The 19,503-nt window shown below is 31.3% G+C and overlaps 1 protein-coding gene across 1 annotated transcript; it reads left to right on the forward strand.

Moving 5' to 3' along the window:
* The first annotated feature begins 3,228 nt into the window (after positions 1-3,228).
* Positions 3,229-19,292, forward strand: LOC134688009 (peptidylprolyl isomerase domain and WD repeat-containing protein 1-like). Its single transcript, XM_063548478.1, has 17 exons — positions 3,229-3,375; positions 4,257-4,359; positions 5,292-5,395; positions 5,881-5,976; positions 6,303-6,390; positions 6,921-7,026; positions 9,005-9,148; positions 9,482-9,556; positions 10,486-10,566; positions 11,106-11,199; positions 14,285-14,338; positions 14,706-14,949; positions 15,409-15,475; positions 16,176-16,258; positions 16,572-16,684; positions 17,136-17,287; positions 19,119-19,292. The coding sequence occupies exons 1-17, from the start codon at positions 3,258-3,260 to the stop codon at positions 19,260-19,262; spliced, it is 1,866 nt and encodes a 621-aa protein (XP_063404548.1). The 5' UTR covers positions 3,229-3,257; the 3' UTR covers positions 19,263-19,292.
* The last annotated feature ends 211 nt before the right edge of the window (positions 19,293-19,503 follow it).

Below are 19,503 nucleotides of genomic sequence, written 5' to 3' on the forward strand. Positions count from 1 at the left end.
CTATAAATGGCTATCACCAAAAGAGGACATATACTCCATCTCAAATTTAGCCCCCAAAACTGTATTCCACCCTCAAAATGGTCTGTAAACACATATTTGATTTTTAAGTTATCTCTCATGAAAGTATACAGACATTAGTGTTATCTTTTACATATATTATTATTATTATTATTATTACAATTTTTCTATAGCGCTAAATCTAAAACAATATTACTCAAAGCGCTTTACATCACATGTTAAACGAAATATACACACAGACAGTGATAAAAATATAAAACATGAACACACAAAATAAATATTTAAGTGTTAAAACTTTTCTAGATAAAAGGATTAATAATGTGGATTTTTTTACAAAAAAAGTGGAATATATATATCAATGAATCAAAATAAAATTATACTGAATAAAGTTGGTAAAATAAAATAGCCAAAAAAGTCTAAAATAAGATTGCTATTAAAAATTATCAAATATAAGTTAAAAATTTGAAAACGTATTCAAAAGATGAAAAAGGAATATTACCACGTAAAAATATAATTACTGAAATGAAAACATATGTGTGCTACTAAAACATACAATGTACATATTATAAATGAAACATATCTCCAGTTAAAAGAAAGGTTCGATAAATCAAAAGCAGGCTAACGTCTATGGCACTATGTATCACAGAAACGAATTTAAGGGATTAAAAATGCTTGTCGAAAAAAGTGAGTTTTTAAGTTCTTTTTGAATACAGGCACCGACTTTGCATTTTGAAGTTCTTTTGGTAATGCATTCCAAAAGATGGCCGCAGCTTGATCAAATCTTCTATTGCCGTAGGTTTTGGTTCGCACAATAGAAGTTACGAGTGTTAAGTTGTTTTCAGACCTTAATGATCTTGATGGCCTGTATAAATTTACAAGTTCAGTAAGATATAATGGCGCTTCATGTTTCACGGACTTGAATACATATAATAATATTTTGTATTGCACCCTGTATTGCACAGGCAGCCAGTGAAGAGACTCAAGTGTCGAAGTAATGTGTTCGTATTTCTTTTTTCTTGTAACCACTCGCGTAGCAGTGTTCTGAACCCTTTGTAGTCTCTGAATCATGTAAGCTGGTAGTCCATAAAGTAAAGCGTTGCCATAATCCAATCTAGAAATAATTAACGAATTGACCAGAGTTTTACATGCATCCTCGTTCAAGGATAAATAAGTATCGTAAGCTCTTATTACACCGCTTTTCAAGAAAGGAGAGCGCAATGTTCCAAGTTAAATTACAGACCAGTGCCCCTTACATCAGTTGTCAGCAAAGTTCCTGAACATGTCGTTCATTCAATCATCATGAGACATCTAGATAATTTCAATATTCTTACAGATTGCCAACATGGATTCCGCTCCAAAAGATCATGTGAATCACAATTGATATCAACCATCCAAGGAATAGCAGAAAAACTGAAAACAGGGAGAGATCAGGTTGACATAATACTTCTGGATTTTGCCAAGGCTTTTTATGGGATTAGAGGTAACACCCTAAAATGGATTTCATAATTTTTGTCATCTCGAACTCCTCAAAGAGTTATAGTAGAAGGCTCTACCTCAGAGAAGCTAGATGTTCTTTATGGAGTTCATCAAGGCACTGTCCTAGGTCCACTCTTGTTCCTGGTATACATTAACGACCTGACTGACACAATCTTCGGCAGTTCGCCTTTTTGCCGATGACAGCTTGTTATATAAGCACATCAGGAATCAAGCAGACGCAAACAACCTTCAACAAGACCTGACTGACATAGAGCAATGGGAAAATGTATGGCAGATGAGCTTTCACCCTGCTAAATGCAGAGTCATCAGAATAGGCAACAATCGAAAAACATCTTGGAGACACAGTACCACCTACATGGACACTAGCTCGAAGTGAACTTGTGGACAGCAGCAAATATCTTTAGCGAAGACCTAACTTGGAAAAAGCACGCAGAGATAACAGCAGCCAAAGCATCAAGAACTCATGGGGGGTCCTAGTAATCACATAATCACCATTTTTTTGCCAATATAATCACATAATCATTAAATATTTGCTTATCTTTAGTAATCAAAAAATACAGTCCTAGGTAATCAAATAATCATGAAATATTTGGCTTAATAATCAAATAATCATTAAAAAAACGGCCAAGTAATCACATAATCAAAAACCCCATGAGGGCCCTCACTCTAGGATTCTTGCGCCGCAACTTCAGGGACTGTAACAAAACAGTCCGAGAAACAACCTAGAGATCCATTGTCCGACCATCATTGGATTATGTGTCTGCTGTATGGGACCCATATACAAAGTGGAAGACATAAACCGACTAGACAAAGTGCAAAGAAGGGGAGCCCGTTATGTCTGTAATAACTACAGAGATGAAACCCCAGGATGTGTCACCAACATGATTCAGCTTCTCAAATGGGAATAATTACAAGATCGACGTAAGGACCATCGCCTATTGATCATATACAAGGCCATCAATGGCATGATTTCCATACCAGAAGCCAACAGTATCATCAACAAAACTGCGTGACAACAGGACCAGAGGGGCAAACAGATTGAGGCAGATCCACACCAAAACAGAAGTGTACAGACAATCCTTCTTTCCTCCCACTATCCAGAATTGGAACCAGCTACCAACAACGGTGACCAACCCAACCACTCTGGACGAGCCAAGGCTTGTTTCCAGGCAGTGGCGGCCCTGAGAACAACCACATAAACCACCATTTGATGTAGATAGGTTTAACTGAAAATACTAGCTTTTTATTTGTATATATTAAACCTGTGTGGAGAGTGAATCCCTCAGACCTAAGCCTGGTCAATATTTACAGTCGTCTACGACTCCTGACCATTATTGGAAGATGAGATGATGATGGTAATTTAAACTGTGAACTGTGTACATAGTGTAAATGTATTGTTGGATTAATATTCTATCCTATTGCGGTGGTGGAACTATTTTTATTAATTGACTCCATAAACGGAGGTGTGCCTATATTGGCAGAAATTCATTCGGGATACTGATACAGAATGGCAATCGAGCAGACCCTACACAAATTGGCAAATAAACAAAATTTAATTTCATATATCTGGAGTATTACATGTTATGCACGGGAAAATATTTTGTTATGTAATGATTTGTACAGTTTTGTTTGCATCGGGATTTTAGATATATACAGTTTTAAACATCAACTTATTTCTGTAAACACAGAATATAAACCGCATACGACTTGTATTTATAATCGCCTCATTTTGTTTGTAAACAATGGCGGAAACTTTGGAAAGTGGAAAACGTGATTCAAACGCTGCAGATCTAAACGATGAGGACGACGAATGGATAGGTCCAATGCCAGCAGAAGCAGTAAAGACAAAAAAAAGAAAAGGTTTATAAATATATACTGTCGTGACATGTTACAAGCTCAGCTTGTCAAAAACAATTTTATGTTATTTAGTGGTTAGTTGCCGCTCTTTACATAAAATTATTATACATGCAATACATGTTACACTATACAAATAGTATGTAAAAACCTGTTGTATGTCCGGTATTTCATGTTATTAGATTGTTATTAAATGGATAAGCTTTACATGTTACTTGAGTCGGCATGCTTTACCATACTAAACCAAGAAAGAAAAAAAAACTCTGGTATAATAATTTGCGTTCTCCTGCTTCATGAAGGTCTAAGGATTCTACAATAGACTTCAATATACTGATACAGATAGCCTGTAATGGGATCTTAGGGTTTTCTGGTGTTGATGGCAAATTCTGGTGAGTCTATAGCTTGAAAGGAGAGGAGAAAGATGCTAAATGCATATATACAATGAACAAATGTACTCAAACCCTTAATTTGAATAAAGGACTAACTGACAATGACTTCAATGTAATGCAAGAACACAAACAAAAAAAAACCTCAAAAGATAAACAATAGTCTACAAAGCACAACTTAGAAAACAAGACTGAGCAACCCATGTCTCACAAAAATATAGGGATGGTCTTTAAGCATGATAAGGGTAAGAAGATCTTGCACCAAATATTGCACCAGTCGTGTTGCTCATATAATAATGAAAACAATTTTAGTCCTGTGTCATTTGAGGGAAAAATTATAAATAAGACAATTGAAACATATATGTTGTCATTATGTTATGATGATTATACACATGTTCATGTGTATATTTCAGTTATAGTGTTTGTAGGTTGGTATTGCCACTCCTGATTTACAATTTTGAAAGGTTTAACGAAAAAAACATTGAAAATATTCTATTTCAGTTTTAGAGTTTGAAAAAGTCTACCTTGATAACTTACCAAGTGCTCAGTATTATGAAAAAAGTTTCATGCATAGAGATGTTATAACACATTTAGCAGTATCAAAGTAAGTAAAACGGTAGGAATAATAGATAGATAGATATAGGTTTCATTGGAGTATATAAAAAGTTTATGTTTTAATATGTTTTCAGACATGTCAGAATGAACAAGTGTGATGTTAATTTGTACATCCATTATGAAATTAAATATTTTCATTGTTGAAATCTTAATTAAAAAGGGTGTGTATACATGCACTTAACATACCACTAGCTTAATAATGGGAAAATAGCTTTGAAAAACACATTGTTTGATTTTCATGTAAGGTAGAATAGAGGTGACTTTAATTCACAGTTTCAGAATCTAATGAAGTCTGGGTAATATTTCCAAAAGCGTACACCAAAAAATTGGGATCGGTTTAAAACCTGATATATAAACAATAGAAATTCAACCAATGACGTAATGTTATAACAAAAATATTTAAGGGAACTGGAAGCTTTCAATGTTGCTTTTTTTTCCCAAAAAAAGAAAGTGGAAGACAACAAAGGTCATGAAGGTAAAACCAAAACTCATAAAGTTGAAAAGAGATCAACTCTACAAAATTGTCTAAAAACATTAAAAAGATAAAAAGTAAAAAAGAAGTATAGACAATACATGAAAAATTTAAGACTAAACAAGATGTTTCAGAAAAGTTTCATGTTTAGGAAAAGGTGTATTATTCTTTAAAATTTTAAGAGAAAAATGCTTTATATTTTTTTGAAAAGGGTACTTATCATGCTTATATGGATAGTGAATGTTGCTTTTCTTACAGGATGAGGATGTTCATCAAAGCCTTTTTCAGATTGAAATGTACACACTTGCTTTTCATTATTTGTGATTGTGCATTTCAATTTTTTTTTTAAATTATTGAAACTGTGATGTTTTAATATTAATTGAAATATATATATAGTGTGACCAAATTTTCATTGACCAAGTAAAATTTATCCTTCATTTAATTTACAGGAGTGATTTTATTGTGACTGCTAGTTGTGATGGCCATGTTAAGTTCTGGAAGAAAAAAGAAGAAGAAGGAATTGAATTTGTCAAACACTTTAGAAGCCATTTAGGTAATTGATGAATTGAACATTTGATTGGAAGTTCTTAGATTGATTTGAAGAAGTTTGCTTTTCATAGCTACACATAGGTGCAAACAGTAATCATTGTAACAATGAATAATTCCTGGCTAATTTTACAACAGAATATCAGATATGAAGATATTTAAGGTATCGCATGACATGCACACACCATCATACACAAGGCTTTCATAGCTTACAAAATAAATGTCATCATTACAATTTTTGAGGTTACTATGTATATCAAAGATCAAGTTCAAAGTTACTAAAGAAAATACGTAAATTGGTACAGAAAAGAGGTTTTCAGATTGTAGTTAATCAAATGATAATATTAGTAACACAAGTACACAGTGTTCAATTGTCCTAATACGAGAAATTATCGGGTCATTAAAATTTCGCCTCACCCGATATGAATTTTGGTAGTTGAATTTAAATGCAATTTTTTTTTAAAATATTCTACTTTATGTTCTATACTTTAGGAAATATCCAAGATCTTGGCATGAGTCCTAATGGTGAATTTTGTTGTACCATCTCAGATGACAAATCTGCTAAAGTATTTGATGTTGTTAACTTTGGTAAGTTCACTTCTTAATATACAAACTGGTTCACCTTTGGGTAAGAAGAAGAAAACCAAAACAAAATATTAATGTTGTCACTACTGTTTCTGCTGGTAATTCTGAAATACTTTAATCAAACATTTATATTTGATTTATATATTTGAAAAAAAATACAAAGAGTAAAGGCTTCTGACACCTCAGATTTTGAAATTATTTTGCATTAATGTAAACAACCTGTTTGTCAACAACTTATTGATATGAATGATCAGCAGATAATTGAATGAATTAGTCATATTTGCCAATGCTCACAATTGTATGCTGTCATTGTATTTTTTTTTTTATAGATATGATCAATATGATGAAGTTAACATTTAATCCTTTGTCTTGTGGTTGGCTATTTAAAGCAGGTGATCCACTTGCAGCGTTAGCAATGTAAGTAGAAATTCTGTGGCTGGTAAATATATTAATACATTTAGAAATAGATATGTACAGAGATGGGTGTATACTTCCACCCTTTGATCAGAAAAAATAAAAAAAATGACAAATATTGTGTTTCAGGTTGAGATGATTGGAGCTTTCAATTTCAGAAAAAGAAACTGAAATAAGGCATTCATTTAAGTAAAAAATGATGTAAGAATATAGTTTAATAATTGATATTAAAAAGATTTGGTCAAGTTAAAAAAATGTCATAAAATTTGTTATTAACAGTACAAGTGGATCAAATTAAGTTCTGCTTTACATAACAATATATAAATTACTAAGAACTTTCCAAAAACTCTGTTGGTATTTTCAACATGATTGTATGTCTTTTTGTGGTATATTGATGACTAACAGTTTATAAACTCGAATGACTACAAAAAAGGATTGATTTGCTTATACAGGATGTCAGGCTAGTTTTTACTTAGTCTCTGTGTTTAAAAAACATAATCTGTTTTCAAATTTCTTACACCTATGTATTACAGATCAGATAAAGATAGTGGCTGTATTTACATTTATGATGGACGAGGGGGAAATGATCCAATACATAAGATAGAGAAATTACATTATAAACCTGTGATTATTATGAAGGTAAGAGGACAGTATAACATTTGATTGGATTGGATTGTGTAATAAAGAATCTTGTAGATAAATCTGATTTAGAATGTCTCGCCTATGGGAATGGTTGTACATCCTGTAATATTAAGTAAACCAATTTATGATTCAGGACCAACCAAGATGGCCACCACGACTAAAAATAGAACATAGGGGTAAAATGCAGTTTTTGGCTTATAACTCAAAAACCAAAGCATTTGGAGCAAATCGGACAGGGTATAATTGTTTATCAGGTCAAAATCTATCAGCCCTGATATTTTCAGATGAATCGGACAACCCGTTGTTGGGTTGCTGTCCCAGAATTGGTAATTTTAAGGAAATTTTGCTGTTTTTGGTTATTATCTTGAATATTATTATAGATAGAGATAAACTGTAAGCAGCAATAATGTTCAGCAAAGTAAGATCAACAAATAATTCAACATGACCAAAATGGTCAGTTGACCCCTTTAGGAGTTATTGCCCTTTATAGTCAATTTTTAACCATTTTTCAAAATCTTAGTAATTTTTTACAAAAATCTTCTCCTCTGAAACAATTGGGCCAAATTCAACCAAACTTGGCTACAACTATCATTGGGGTATCTAGTTTAAAAAATGTGTGGCGTGACCTGGCCAACCAACCAAGATGGCTGCCACTGCTAAAAATAGAAAATAGGGGTAAAATACAGTTTTTAGCTTATAACTCAAAAATCAAAGCATTTAGAGCAAATCTGACAGGGTAAAATTGTTCATCAGGTCAAGATCTATCTGCCCTGAAATTTTCAGATGAATCAGACAACTCGTTGCTGGGTTGCTGCCCCTGAATTGGTAATTTTAAGGAAATTTTGCTGTGTTTGGTTATTATCTTGAATATTATTAAAGATAAAGATAAACTGTAAACAGCAATAATGTTCAGCAAAGTAAGATTTAGAAATAAGTCAACATGACCGAAATGGTCAGTTGACCCCTTCAGGAGTTATTGCCCTTTATAGTCAATTTTTAACAATTTTTCATAAATCTTAGTAATCTTTTACAAAAATCTTCTCCTCTGATACTACGGGGCCAAATAAAACCAAATTTGGCCACAATCATCATTTGGGTATGTAGTTGAGAAAATGTGTGGCGTGACCTGGTCAACCAAACAAGATGGCCGCCACAGCTAAAAATAGAACATAGGGGTAAAATTCAGTTTTTGGCTTATAACTCAAAAACCAAAGCATTTAAAGCAAATCTGACATGGGGTAAAATTGTCTATCAGGTCAGAATCTATCTGCCCTGAACTTTTCAGATGAATCAGACAAACCGTTGTTGGGTTGCTGCCCCTGAAATGGTAATTTTAAGGAAATTTTGCTGTTTTTGGTTATTATCTTGAATTTTATTATAGATAGAGATAAACTGTAAGCAGCAATAATGTTCAGCAAAGTAAGATCTACAAATAAGTCAACATGACCAAAATTGTCAGTTGACCCCTTTAGGAGTTATTGCCTTTTATAGTCATGTTTTAACCATTTTTTCGTAAATCTTAGTAATCTTTTCCAAAAATATTCTCCTGAAACTACTGGGCCAAATTAATTATAGATAGAGATAATTGTAAGCAGCTAGAATGTTCAGTAAATTAAGATGTACAAACACATCACCATCACCAAAACACAATTTTGTCATGAATCCATCTGCGTCCTTTGTTTAATATTCACATAGACCAAGGTGAGCGACACAGGCTCTAAAGAGCCTCTAGTTATTATTATTGCCAACCTTATAAAGACCTCTTAATCCTTATTTACATTAATTGAAGGTGACTTTGCTGTCTTTTTTTGTAAATCAGTCAAGAGAAATTTTGTTATTCATTTAGATTTTTAAGTTGGAAGAATCTAAAAAGAAATAATATTTTTCATTACGATTTTCTTTTTTTCTGAACTTAGATAGCCATTCACACATATTTAAGGATTATGTGTTATGAATGATTTACTTTGTTTTGCAGTACAATGTGCAGTATAATGTTACGATATCTGTAGATAAGAGTGGAATGTTGGAATATTGGACAGGACCACAGAGGGACTATTCATTCCCTAAAAACGTAGACTGGGAACATAAAACTGATACTGACCTATATGAATTTGCAAAGGTTGCTATTAATCAGAAGACAAATAGGATATTTGAATTTTAACAAAAATTTGGTTCAAATTAAATCTCATATTTATTGGTTTTGGTTTACACAAATTTTAGATATTTTCTAGATCAAAATGAGATCAATGAAAAACCAAAATTATAAGAAAGGACATTTTTCAATGTTATTTATGGCTTTTAAATTTATCTCATCTGAAAGATTATGCATTATATACTAAGAAGAAAATATTGATCTAAAAGTTATACAGTAATAAAGTTTTTTATTATTTTGTCCCTTCAGATTATTGAATTGAAATGCTTATTTTCTAATTGAACTCTTATGTTTTTACAGAATAAGATTTCAGTCTTTGACGTATGTTTCTCACCTGATGGGAAGTTATTTGCAACTGTATCCTCTGATAGAAAGGTAAGGCAATACATGTCATAGATAATTTTTTGGTAGCTTTTTATCCATATATTACTTATACTGATCTTATTCTTGATATAAAAGTACTGGGTGACAGAACAATTCAGTATATATATATACACTGTAAGGACATATTTTCCTAACAAAAAATGCATATTGAATCTTTTAAGTTTATATAAATTGTCCTAGTCAATTTTCTTAATAATTAAGAAAATTGATTAGGACAATTCATATATTGGAAATTCAGAAATTAATGCGAGGTTTTATTATTGCGAAAAATGCGACTGAGTTGTAAACGCAAAAATTTAAACTCGCATTTGAAATGACTTATATGAATTTAACAGAATTTTTCTCAAAATCGTAAAAATTTAAATCGCATTTAAATCTTAAATAACAAAATCGCAATAATAAATGCACGCAATGATTTCTGAATTTACAGTAAACTTAAAACATTGAATATATGGATAAAATTGAAATGGTACTAAATATTTCAGTATGTACAAGTTGTATTTATCAGTTATAACAGCAGAATCAATGTTTACAGTTTGTGGTAAAGGTTTTTTTATAATAAACAAGAGGCTTCAAGGAGTCTGTAATACTGACATGATGTGTATAGAATTTGAGAATGGAAATGTGTCAAAGGGCAGAAAACAACTCAAGTGTATTATTAACTAGTGTTCTTGTACAATTCTAATATTTCAATATATCCTTATTATCTTATTATTGATGTAATAAGTCTTCTGATTGGCTGAGAGAATTTTGTTTATCAGCTCATATCAGTTGCAAACATGATAAACTTTTTTTTATGATGTGTATTGAGATTTTATAATACTATAGTAAACCCCATTAGTTTCGAAATATTTATAGCTGTCTTCACATACATAATGTTAGTAATATTGATCAGTTTTGTGTGTTTTGTGATTTTCCAGGTCAGAGTATTTAAATTTTTGACTGGGAAGTTGTCCAAAGTTTTAGATGAATCTCTCCAACAGTTCACAGAATTACAGCAGGTATAAATATAGACTTTGTGGCAATGCTCTTGAAACACCTAGTCACATTAATAAAAACCTCTCAATTAATTTGAATTCACAGTATTAAATCACCAATGGATATAACCAATGAATCAGTTTAAAATTAGTTTTATTTGATAACAATATGTGGAAGAGTATTGATCAAAAAGTAAAAACACAAAAATACTGAACTGCAAGAAAAATTCAAAAAGGAAAGTCCAAAATCAAATGGCAAAATCAAAGTCCAAACACATCAAACGAATGGATAACAACTGTCATATTCCTGACTTGGTACAGGCATTTTCTTATGTAGAAAATATTGGATTGAACCTGGTTTTATAGCTAGCTAAACCTCTCACTTGTATGACAGTCCCATCAAATTCCATTACATTGTCAACGATGCTTGAACAAAACAAACATACTCAATAAGTAAAAATGTCAAAAATAGGGGTACAGCAATAGGATCAATATATTGTAATAATGTAATATTTAAAAATGATTAAATCAGTATTTAAAAACTTTTTTTGTGTTGATAATAGATGAAACAACAGTTACCAAATATGGAGTTTGGGAGGAGATTAGCAGCAGAAAGAGATCTAGAAAAGTCTGAAGCATTTCATTTATGTAACATTAGTAAGTGAGTGTTATAAGTAAGAGAAAGAATGAAACCAATCTCTTTGTCATCCATATTAGTTGTTTAGTTTTAATATTAGAAATATATCTTAAAAAAATACACCTCTTAACCAGCAACAATCAAGATTTTCAAATAGTTCTCAACTACTGTTGAATTTATTTTTAAGAACTTATAAATTTATCTATTTTAATATTTAGGGTTATATCCTCATTTATGCCAGTGATTTTTGGTGCCTTAATAATAACAGAGAAACTAGTTTTGTAAGATCGCAACAATATCTAAAGTGGGAACTGTTCTGTTCAATAACAATAACTAACAAAGAATAAAAAGTAGACTTTTGACAATAGCACCAATATGTAGACCTGGAATTCTTTCCAATTAAGATTAACTGATTGTTGTTTAAGGCTTCGTTCAACTATTGTGCTATTTATTGTCATTCAGTTTTTATACGACCGCAAAAATGTTTGCGGTCGTATATTGGTATCACGTCATCAGCATCGTCCGAAGACGGATGGTATTAGATTGATAACTTAAGTATAAGTAATTAGAAATCAATAGAATTTTAAAACAATGTTTATAACCTCAAAAATAAGCTGGGGATTGATTTTGGGGTTTATGGTCCCTAAGGTTTAGAAATTAGGGGCCCAAAGAGGCCCTACACAAGCATTAATCTAGTGTCAGAACAATAAATTGTGTTTAAGTATTGTCTAAGAGGCCAAGTGAGCTTTTCCCATCACTGCGTCCGTCGTTGTCTGGCGTCGTTAACTTTTACAAAAATCTTCTCCTCTGAAACTACTGGGCCAATTTAAAAACCAAACTTGCCCACAATCATCATTTGGGTACTAGTTTAGAAAATGTGTCCAGTGACCCGGCCAACCAACCAAGATGGCCGCCATGGCTAAAAATAGAACATAGGGGTAAAATGCAGTTTTTGGCTTATAACTCGAAAACCAAAGCATTTAGAGCAAATCTGACATGGGGTAAAATTGTTTATCAGGTCAAATCTATCTACCCTGAAATTTTCAGATGAATCAGACAACCCGTTGTTGGGTTGCTACCCCTGAATTGGTAATTTTAAGGAAATTTTGTCCGTTTTCGCTTATTATCTTGAAAAATAATTTAGATAGAGACAAACTGTAAAAAGCATTTATGTTCAGCAAAGTAAGATCTACAAATAAGTCAACATGATCAAAATGATCAGTTGACCCCTTAAGGAGTTCTTGCCCTTAATAGTAATTTTTTACCAAGTTTTCGTAAATTTTTTAATCTTTTACAAAAATCTTCTCTGAAACTACTTGACCAAATTTAACCAAACTTAGCTACAATCATTACTAGGGTATCTAGTTTAAAAATGTGTGTGATGACCTGGCCAACCAACAAAGATGGCCACCATAGCTTCAAATAGAACATAGGAGTAAAATGTAGATTTTGGCTTATAACTCTTAAACCAAAGCATTTAAAGAAAATTAAACAAGGGATTAACTTGTTTATTTAGTAAATATCTGTCTGCCCTGAAATTTTCAGATGAATTGGACAACTGGTTGTTGGGTTGCTACCCCCCAATTGGTAAAGTTTGAAGAAATTTATCTGTTTTTGATCATTATCTTGAATACTTTTATAGAAAGAGATAAACTGTAAACCTCAGTAATGTTCAGCAAATTAAGAACTAGAAATAAGTCAACATGACCAAGATGGTCAGTTGACCCCTGAAGGAGTTATTGCCCTTTATAGTCAATTTTTAACAATTTACATGAATTTGGTAAGTTTTTACAAAATATTTTCCTCTATAACTAAAGGGCCAAGTTTATTACAGATAGAGAAAATTGTAAGTGGCAAGAATGATCAGTAAAGTATAATCTACAAACAAATCACCATCACCAAAACACAATTTTGTCATGAATACATCTGTTTCCTTTGTTTAATGTGCACATACACCAAGGTGAGCGACACAGGCTCTTAAGAGCCTCTAGTTATAGATAAAGATATACTGTTAACAGCAATAATGTTCAGCAAAGTCAGATTTACAAGTAAGTCAACATTTGGAAATGGTCAATTGACCCTCTAAGGAGTTATTGTCCTTAATAGTCAATTTTTAACAATTTTCCTAAAATTTGTAAATTTTAACTAACATTTTCCACTGAAACTACTGGGCCAAGGTCATTATAGATAGAGATACTTATAAGTGGCAAGAATGTTCAGTTAAGTAAGATGTACAAACACATCACCATCACTAAAACACAATTTTTTCATGAATCCATCTGCTTCCTTTGTTTAATATTCACATAGACCAAGGTGAGCGACACAGGCTCTTTAGAGCCTCTAGTTAAGAAGTTAATATTAATTTTAACCATGACTGTATGACATTTTATATTTTATGATGTATTTAAATGAGTAGTAATTGTTGCAAACTCCATTAGAAATTTGAATTGATATCATTTTTGGAATAAGGGAAAGGGGGAGGTGAAAAAAATAGGCGGGTGGTCAATTTTTTTCATTTTAGATTTCAGAAATTAAATAGAAAATTTCTTCAATTTTTTTTTTGAGAGGATTTTAATATTCAACAGCATAATAATTTTTTTAAGTTCATAAGACCACATTTATTCTGTGTCAGAAACCTATGCTGTGTCAACAATTTAATCACAATCCAAATTCAGAGCTGTATCCAGCTTGAATGTTGTGTCCATACTTGCCCCAACTGTTCAGGATTCGACCTCTGCAGTCGTATAAAGCTGCGCCCTGCAGAGCATCTGGTTATTGGTTGAGAAAGACTTAGTGCCCAAAGAGAAACTGATCTTTGGTAGGAAAACTGGCTATCCTAGTCAATTAACATTGGAGTCCAGTGCACTTTCCTCTTGCAGACTTTGAACTCACAACCTCAGTGTTAAATAGCTAGTTGACTACTTACATGTAGACCACTTGGCCACCAAGGTCCAAATTATGAAAAATTGTAATGGTTAGCAACTATGAACCCTGAATATGCATGGTAGGCTTGTAGTTTACTGAAAGGAATGATATGTCTTTCTGCAGACTAAATTATTAAGATAAAAAAAAACTTGATTATACTGTTCAGTTTATCTTTTTCAGTATTTGATGAAAGTGGAAACTTTATTTTGTATGGAACCATGCTAGGAATAAAAGGTAATGTATCAAATGTATTTTTTTTTAACCTATAAGTAAAATTAGAATTGAGAATGGAAATGGGGAATGTGTCAAAGAGACAACAACCTGACCAAAGAACCATTTGAATATCCTCTATGATTAAAATCAGATCCTTCACTTTGATCTGTAATGATTAGATTGTCTCTCGTGTAATATCTGAATCTAAGGTTTAGAATTGTAGATGGTATGTTTCTTTGTAGATATTTGAATTAAAAATATTATATAATACATATGTTAAAATCTTAATAAATATTTAATGATGTAAAAATTCCTAGAATGATATTTATATTTGAAATGTGAATAAACCTACCTAATGGTGAATATAAAATTTGATTTAATATTTCAGTGATTAATCTACATACAAACAGATGTGTACGTATGATAGGGAAGCCTGAAAACATCAGAAGTTTATCGATAAGTTTATTCCAAGGTACAGGGAAGAAAAAGAAGGCTGCCATTGATGTAGAAACTGCCGCATCAGACAATCCAACTTTACAGAATGTTTTCTTTGATCCATTGATATTCTGTACTGCTTTTAAGAAAAACAGATTTTACATATACTCACGCAGGGAACCAGAAGATACAAAAAGGTACCAGAGATAAAAAAAAATCTAGAAATTTTTAGAATTATAAGCTGCTGTTACTCATAAAATTTGTCCAAGGAGTGACTATTGAAGATGAATGAAAGTCAATTTGAGTCAGATAGCAGTGAAAAAAGGCAACACTATTTAAATTTTAATATTAAATAGACGCCTTCATAGAATCACCTTACAAACTTTCACCAGTGGACAAGCATTCATACAGGTCACAAATTATAAAAAGCATTGATGTAGAACAATTCTGAATCAGACAAACAAACATCTTACAAAATTCTTAACACCACATAAAATATGTTCTTTTATATAAAATTTACTGCTTCAATATTTGAATATTTTATATTTTCATTAAATTTTTAAACAATTACTGGTATGTAGAACAAGCTTTCTATAGATTTTCTGTGTATCTTTTAATCCCAAACTGGTATTAATAATTGTCTTTGTGAATTTCAGTATTGATTCAGAAAGAGATGTGTTCAATGAAAAACCATCTAAAGAAGAAATTGTATCTTCTGCACAGGTATGTGTACTGTTGATGATGTCGGATTAAGATAAAGGTAGAATGATGACCTATAACTGTTAACTCTACCTCTTGTGGATAGTTGTCTGATTGGCAAGCATTCTGCACTTCCTTATTTTATAATAGTAAATTTAAATACCAGTAGAAAATAAACAAATGTGATTAGTTTTTATCCCTGTTTAATTATGGTAAATATAATGCCCTTAACTACACATGTATGTTGATATTTAACCCATGTCTTTTTATGAGAAATAAATTAAGAAATCAAAAATGTTAAGAGTTGTAACTTGTAGGGTTTGGTTAGGTTGGTGTTGGTTTGGTTGTTAGGGTGTCCACTGGAAAAGTTTGATTTCAACAATATTTTTTCAAATATAAGACATTTGTATTTAAAATTTATTTTCCTGATTCTTTTTTTTTAGTTTAACATTTTACAGAGTATTACAAAAGACAATGTTCCAACATATACTTAATTTAATGCTTTGAATAAAATAATTAATAGAACTTTTTGCCAAACACATTTAAAGACAATGCCTTACAGTTGTTAGAGCACTAATAAAAAAAAGTATCAAGAAGAAAGTTGGAAGCTGAATTTTTAATGATAGAAAATCCATATTGTGAGGGAGAAAAATCGTAAGGTGCAAGACTTTTTAGTGCAAAGACTCCTTCATTATCATTGTCTATATTTTAAAAATTATTGTAGGATGCTTCATACACCAGAGTAGCTGAATCTTGTATTATGTATACAACTATGGGTGATATTCATCTCAAGTTATTTGCAAAAGAGTGAGTACAAGTATATATTTATAAAAATAGCTACCTTTAACAGGTTTTGTTAGGTGTATTTTGGATTATCATTGGTTTGATAATTATCAGAAACATTTACAAAATAGTGAAAACTGTCTTCCAACTTTCAGTTTCTTTCAGGTTAGCACTATTTTACAAAATCTTAATGAAATTGTTAAGTCTTATATTTGTTTACTTTAATTATTTTTTCAATACAAGTACACCTGAAATACAATTAACATATGAACCTAGTACTTTGAATCTGTTGATATTTAATAAAAATATTAATTATTTTGTACCTTTTCTGTTTTAGATGTCCAAAGACTGTAGAGAATTTCTGTGTACATTCTAGGGATGGATATTATAATGGACATATATTTCATAGGGTTATCAAAAACTTTATGATTCAAACAGGGGATCCACAAGGTATTATACTTCAAATGTTTTACAGAGTTTTATCTTTTAAATGATGCTGGTGTTTGTTTTATTCATAACTAGGGGCAGAGAATTTGTAGAGCTGTCATGATAACTTTTTGGAGAATATATAAACTTTGATTAATATGAGATAGTTTGCTTAACAGTAAAAAAATAATTAGCCTGATCAAATACTATTTGAGCTGCTTTAGATAGAAATCAAGCGTATACATATACATGTATAAGACTTGATTGATATAAAAGAAAAGTTTAGATCTGTTTTGTAGGGTGTTATATCAACACAATTTTCAAACAGTTACAGACTTTGGATTTTTCAACCCAAAATAGGTTAACAGATGTATTGATATTCATTTGCATCAGCTTGATTTCTATCCGTCGCAGATTATACGTTCAATCTCTTAAGACGGTAGCAGTACTTATAGCATAATTCATATGTTTACAGGCAATGGTACTGGTGGTGAATCCATCTGGGGCGGAGAATTTGAAGATGAATTTCATCCCTCATTAAGACACGACAGACCATATACACTCAGCATGGCTAATGCTGGACCAAATACCAATGGATCTCAGTTCTTCATAACTCTTGTGCCTACAGTGAGTTTATATACCTTTACAATACTTCAAAGTCATAAGAAACGAGTGACCGCTGAAAAATTATGTTCTTCCAATTCTTGAACCAATGCATACACACATCATAAACTTAGTCTTCTGTGCACAAATTTATCATTTTTTTCGTGTAAATTTGGTATAATCGTCATTTTTTTTTCAATCGGTCAGTGTTGTTGTGTAAATATGGCAGGTAATTAAAGTTCATGTTTTGAAGCTGAAGTTTAACGATGGTCACCTGTTTGTCAACAAGCGACAAAAAATAAACAAAAAAGCATGGAAAGAGAGCACGTGTTTAACATGTGAATTCAGATAATAGTTTATTTTAAGGACATCCATGCGTATTCTGATCACCGGATTTTTACGAGATGGGTCACACTGAGGTCACTTTGCATACGGAAAATATGTCGGGGGAATTGGTTGCTGGAAGCAAGCAATTAAAATAAAGTAAACTTCTTCTAAATATGAATAAATTAAAGAATTTTCTTCAGAAAAAAGTATATGTACATAAGTTTTATAATGAAAACTATCCATTGAATTATAAAAAACATATGCATTATTTTTTTTGATTTGAGGTTTCTTATGACTTTCAAATATCTAAATAAGGTTTATTTAGCTTTCTTTTTTTATGAAATAGGAAATTTTTAATATAAACACCCTTTTCATGGATGACTTCACTTTAAATATTGCATCTCCAAAACAGAAGGTTTAAAATGAGTAAAAACACAAAAAAAAAAAAAAAACGAAAAAAATAGAAATGAACTATATACCAAGAGTTGTGGTCTGTGGAAATGTAAATCATATGAAAATTTGTTTTGTAAGCACTCTCACATGTTCATTTGAAAAAAATTAAAATAATTGAAAAATTTAGGGGAAATTAAATACTTGCCACTTTGGAGGACATTGAATCATTATTCTTGTTCATGATATTCATTGTACTACAATATTGTTTTTACTGTTATATTGGTCTTTTGTTTCTATTAACAATTGTTTTATAAAATGATTAATTGCAAATGGGATAATATGAAGTGTAATGTGACGGTACCTAAATTGCACCTATTTTGACAGTTTTTTCACCTACGTTTTTTTATGATCAAGAAAAAAATGTCCATACTGTATTTAATTTGTAGCCCTATCCTTCTTTATTGTATAGGTATGCCAATTTGATTTTTAATTCGTATTTGAGTCATAAAAAAATGGATTTGAACCAACCTCCAAATTATCCATGATTCTGTAATGAGGAGTACCCAAATTGAATCCATACTTAAATTCACACCGTCAAAAGTCTAATAACTGAGCTTTTGTTTAATTTCTTCAAATATTTTGAACAATTGGGTATTGGTCCATGCTAACTCTTCATATTTTACAAAATGGATACTTATTATATATTGTTTTTGCTAATTTTAAAAAGATGACGTTTTGATGACGTCGCATGGTGACGTTTTTGTACATTTTGCTTTTTCAGTAAACAGTCCATCTGTTGATAAATACTGTGAACGTTTTGTGTATTTCTAAATATGTTTGCCTATGTTGAAAGGCGTGCAAAGTATCAAATCATAAAAATACGAACTGTTTAGTCTCTAGGAAATCTTGTAAGATTTCCTTTGCTACTTTTTTTAAATGGGTGCAATTTGGGTACTCTGTGCAATTTGGGTACCCTTACGTTATATACATTTGTAAACCGGTATTTTCATGATAGAAATTCTTTACTTTATTACAAATAGAATCTTTGAAGTATCTTGATCTTAATGAAAAAAATAGTGACACATGATTTTATAAACATCTGAATGTTTAATGTTTATATTTGTGTTTATTTCAGCCTTGGTTAGACAATAAACACACAGTTGTAGGAAGAGTGACAAGAGGCATGGATGTGGTGCAAAATCTTGGAAATGTGAAAACAAATAGTAAAACAGACAAACCATTAGACGATATCAGAATTATAAATATAGCTATCAAATGATGCTTATGTCAATTAAATATGTATTTGTAATGTTACTCTCATTTCTTACAATCACTTATGTAGTTTTTAGTTCTTTTCGTTATATCTAAACACTTAAAATTCGCTTGCACATGTAAGCAGTAGTCCAAAGTGTCTGTTTGAGCTTTGTCATTACTTTGTGAAAAAGGTGTGTACTGGATGTCTGTTTTTATATGTATATATATTTTATTCTAAAAAAACCTTTGTTTATACAGTTGCTTGC

Source organism: Mytilus trossulus, chromosome 1 (genome assembly GCF_036588685.1).
Source record: "Mytilus trossulus isolate FHL-02 chromosome 1, PNRI_Mtr1.1.1.hap1, whole genome shotgun sequence".
NCBI classification, from domain to species: domain Eukaryota; kingdom Metazoa; phylum Mollusca; class Bivalvia; order Mytilida; family Mytilidae; genus Mytilus; species Mytilus trossulus.

What these genes read in the sequence shown, in the direction of transcription:
- LOC134688009 (XM_063548478.1), top strand. Translation starts at nt 3,258, where the DNA reads ATGGCGGAAACTTTGGAAAGTGGAAAACGTGATTCAAACGCTGCAGAT. An exon ending in ATTTGATGTTGTTAACTTTG is followed by an intron (nt 5,977 to 6,302) that starts GTAAGTTCACTT and finishes TTTTTTTTATAG; the next exon opens with ATATGATCAATATGATGAAG. An exon ending in TCAAACAGGGGATCCACAAG is followed by an intron (nt 16,685 to 17,135) that starts GTATTATACTTC and finishes ATATGTTTACAG; the next exon opens with GCAATGGTACTGGTGGTGAA.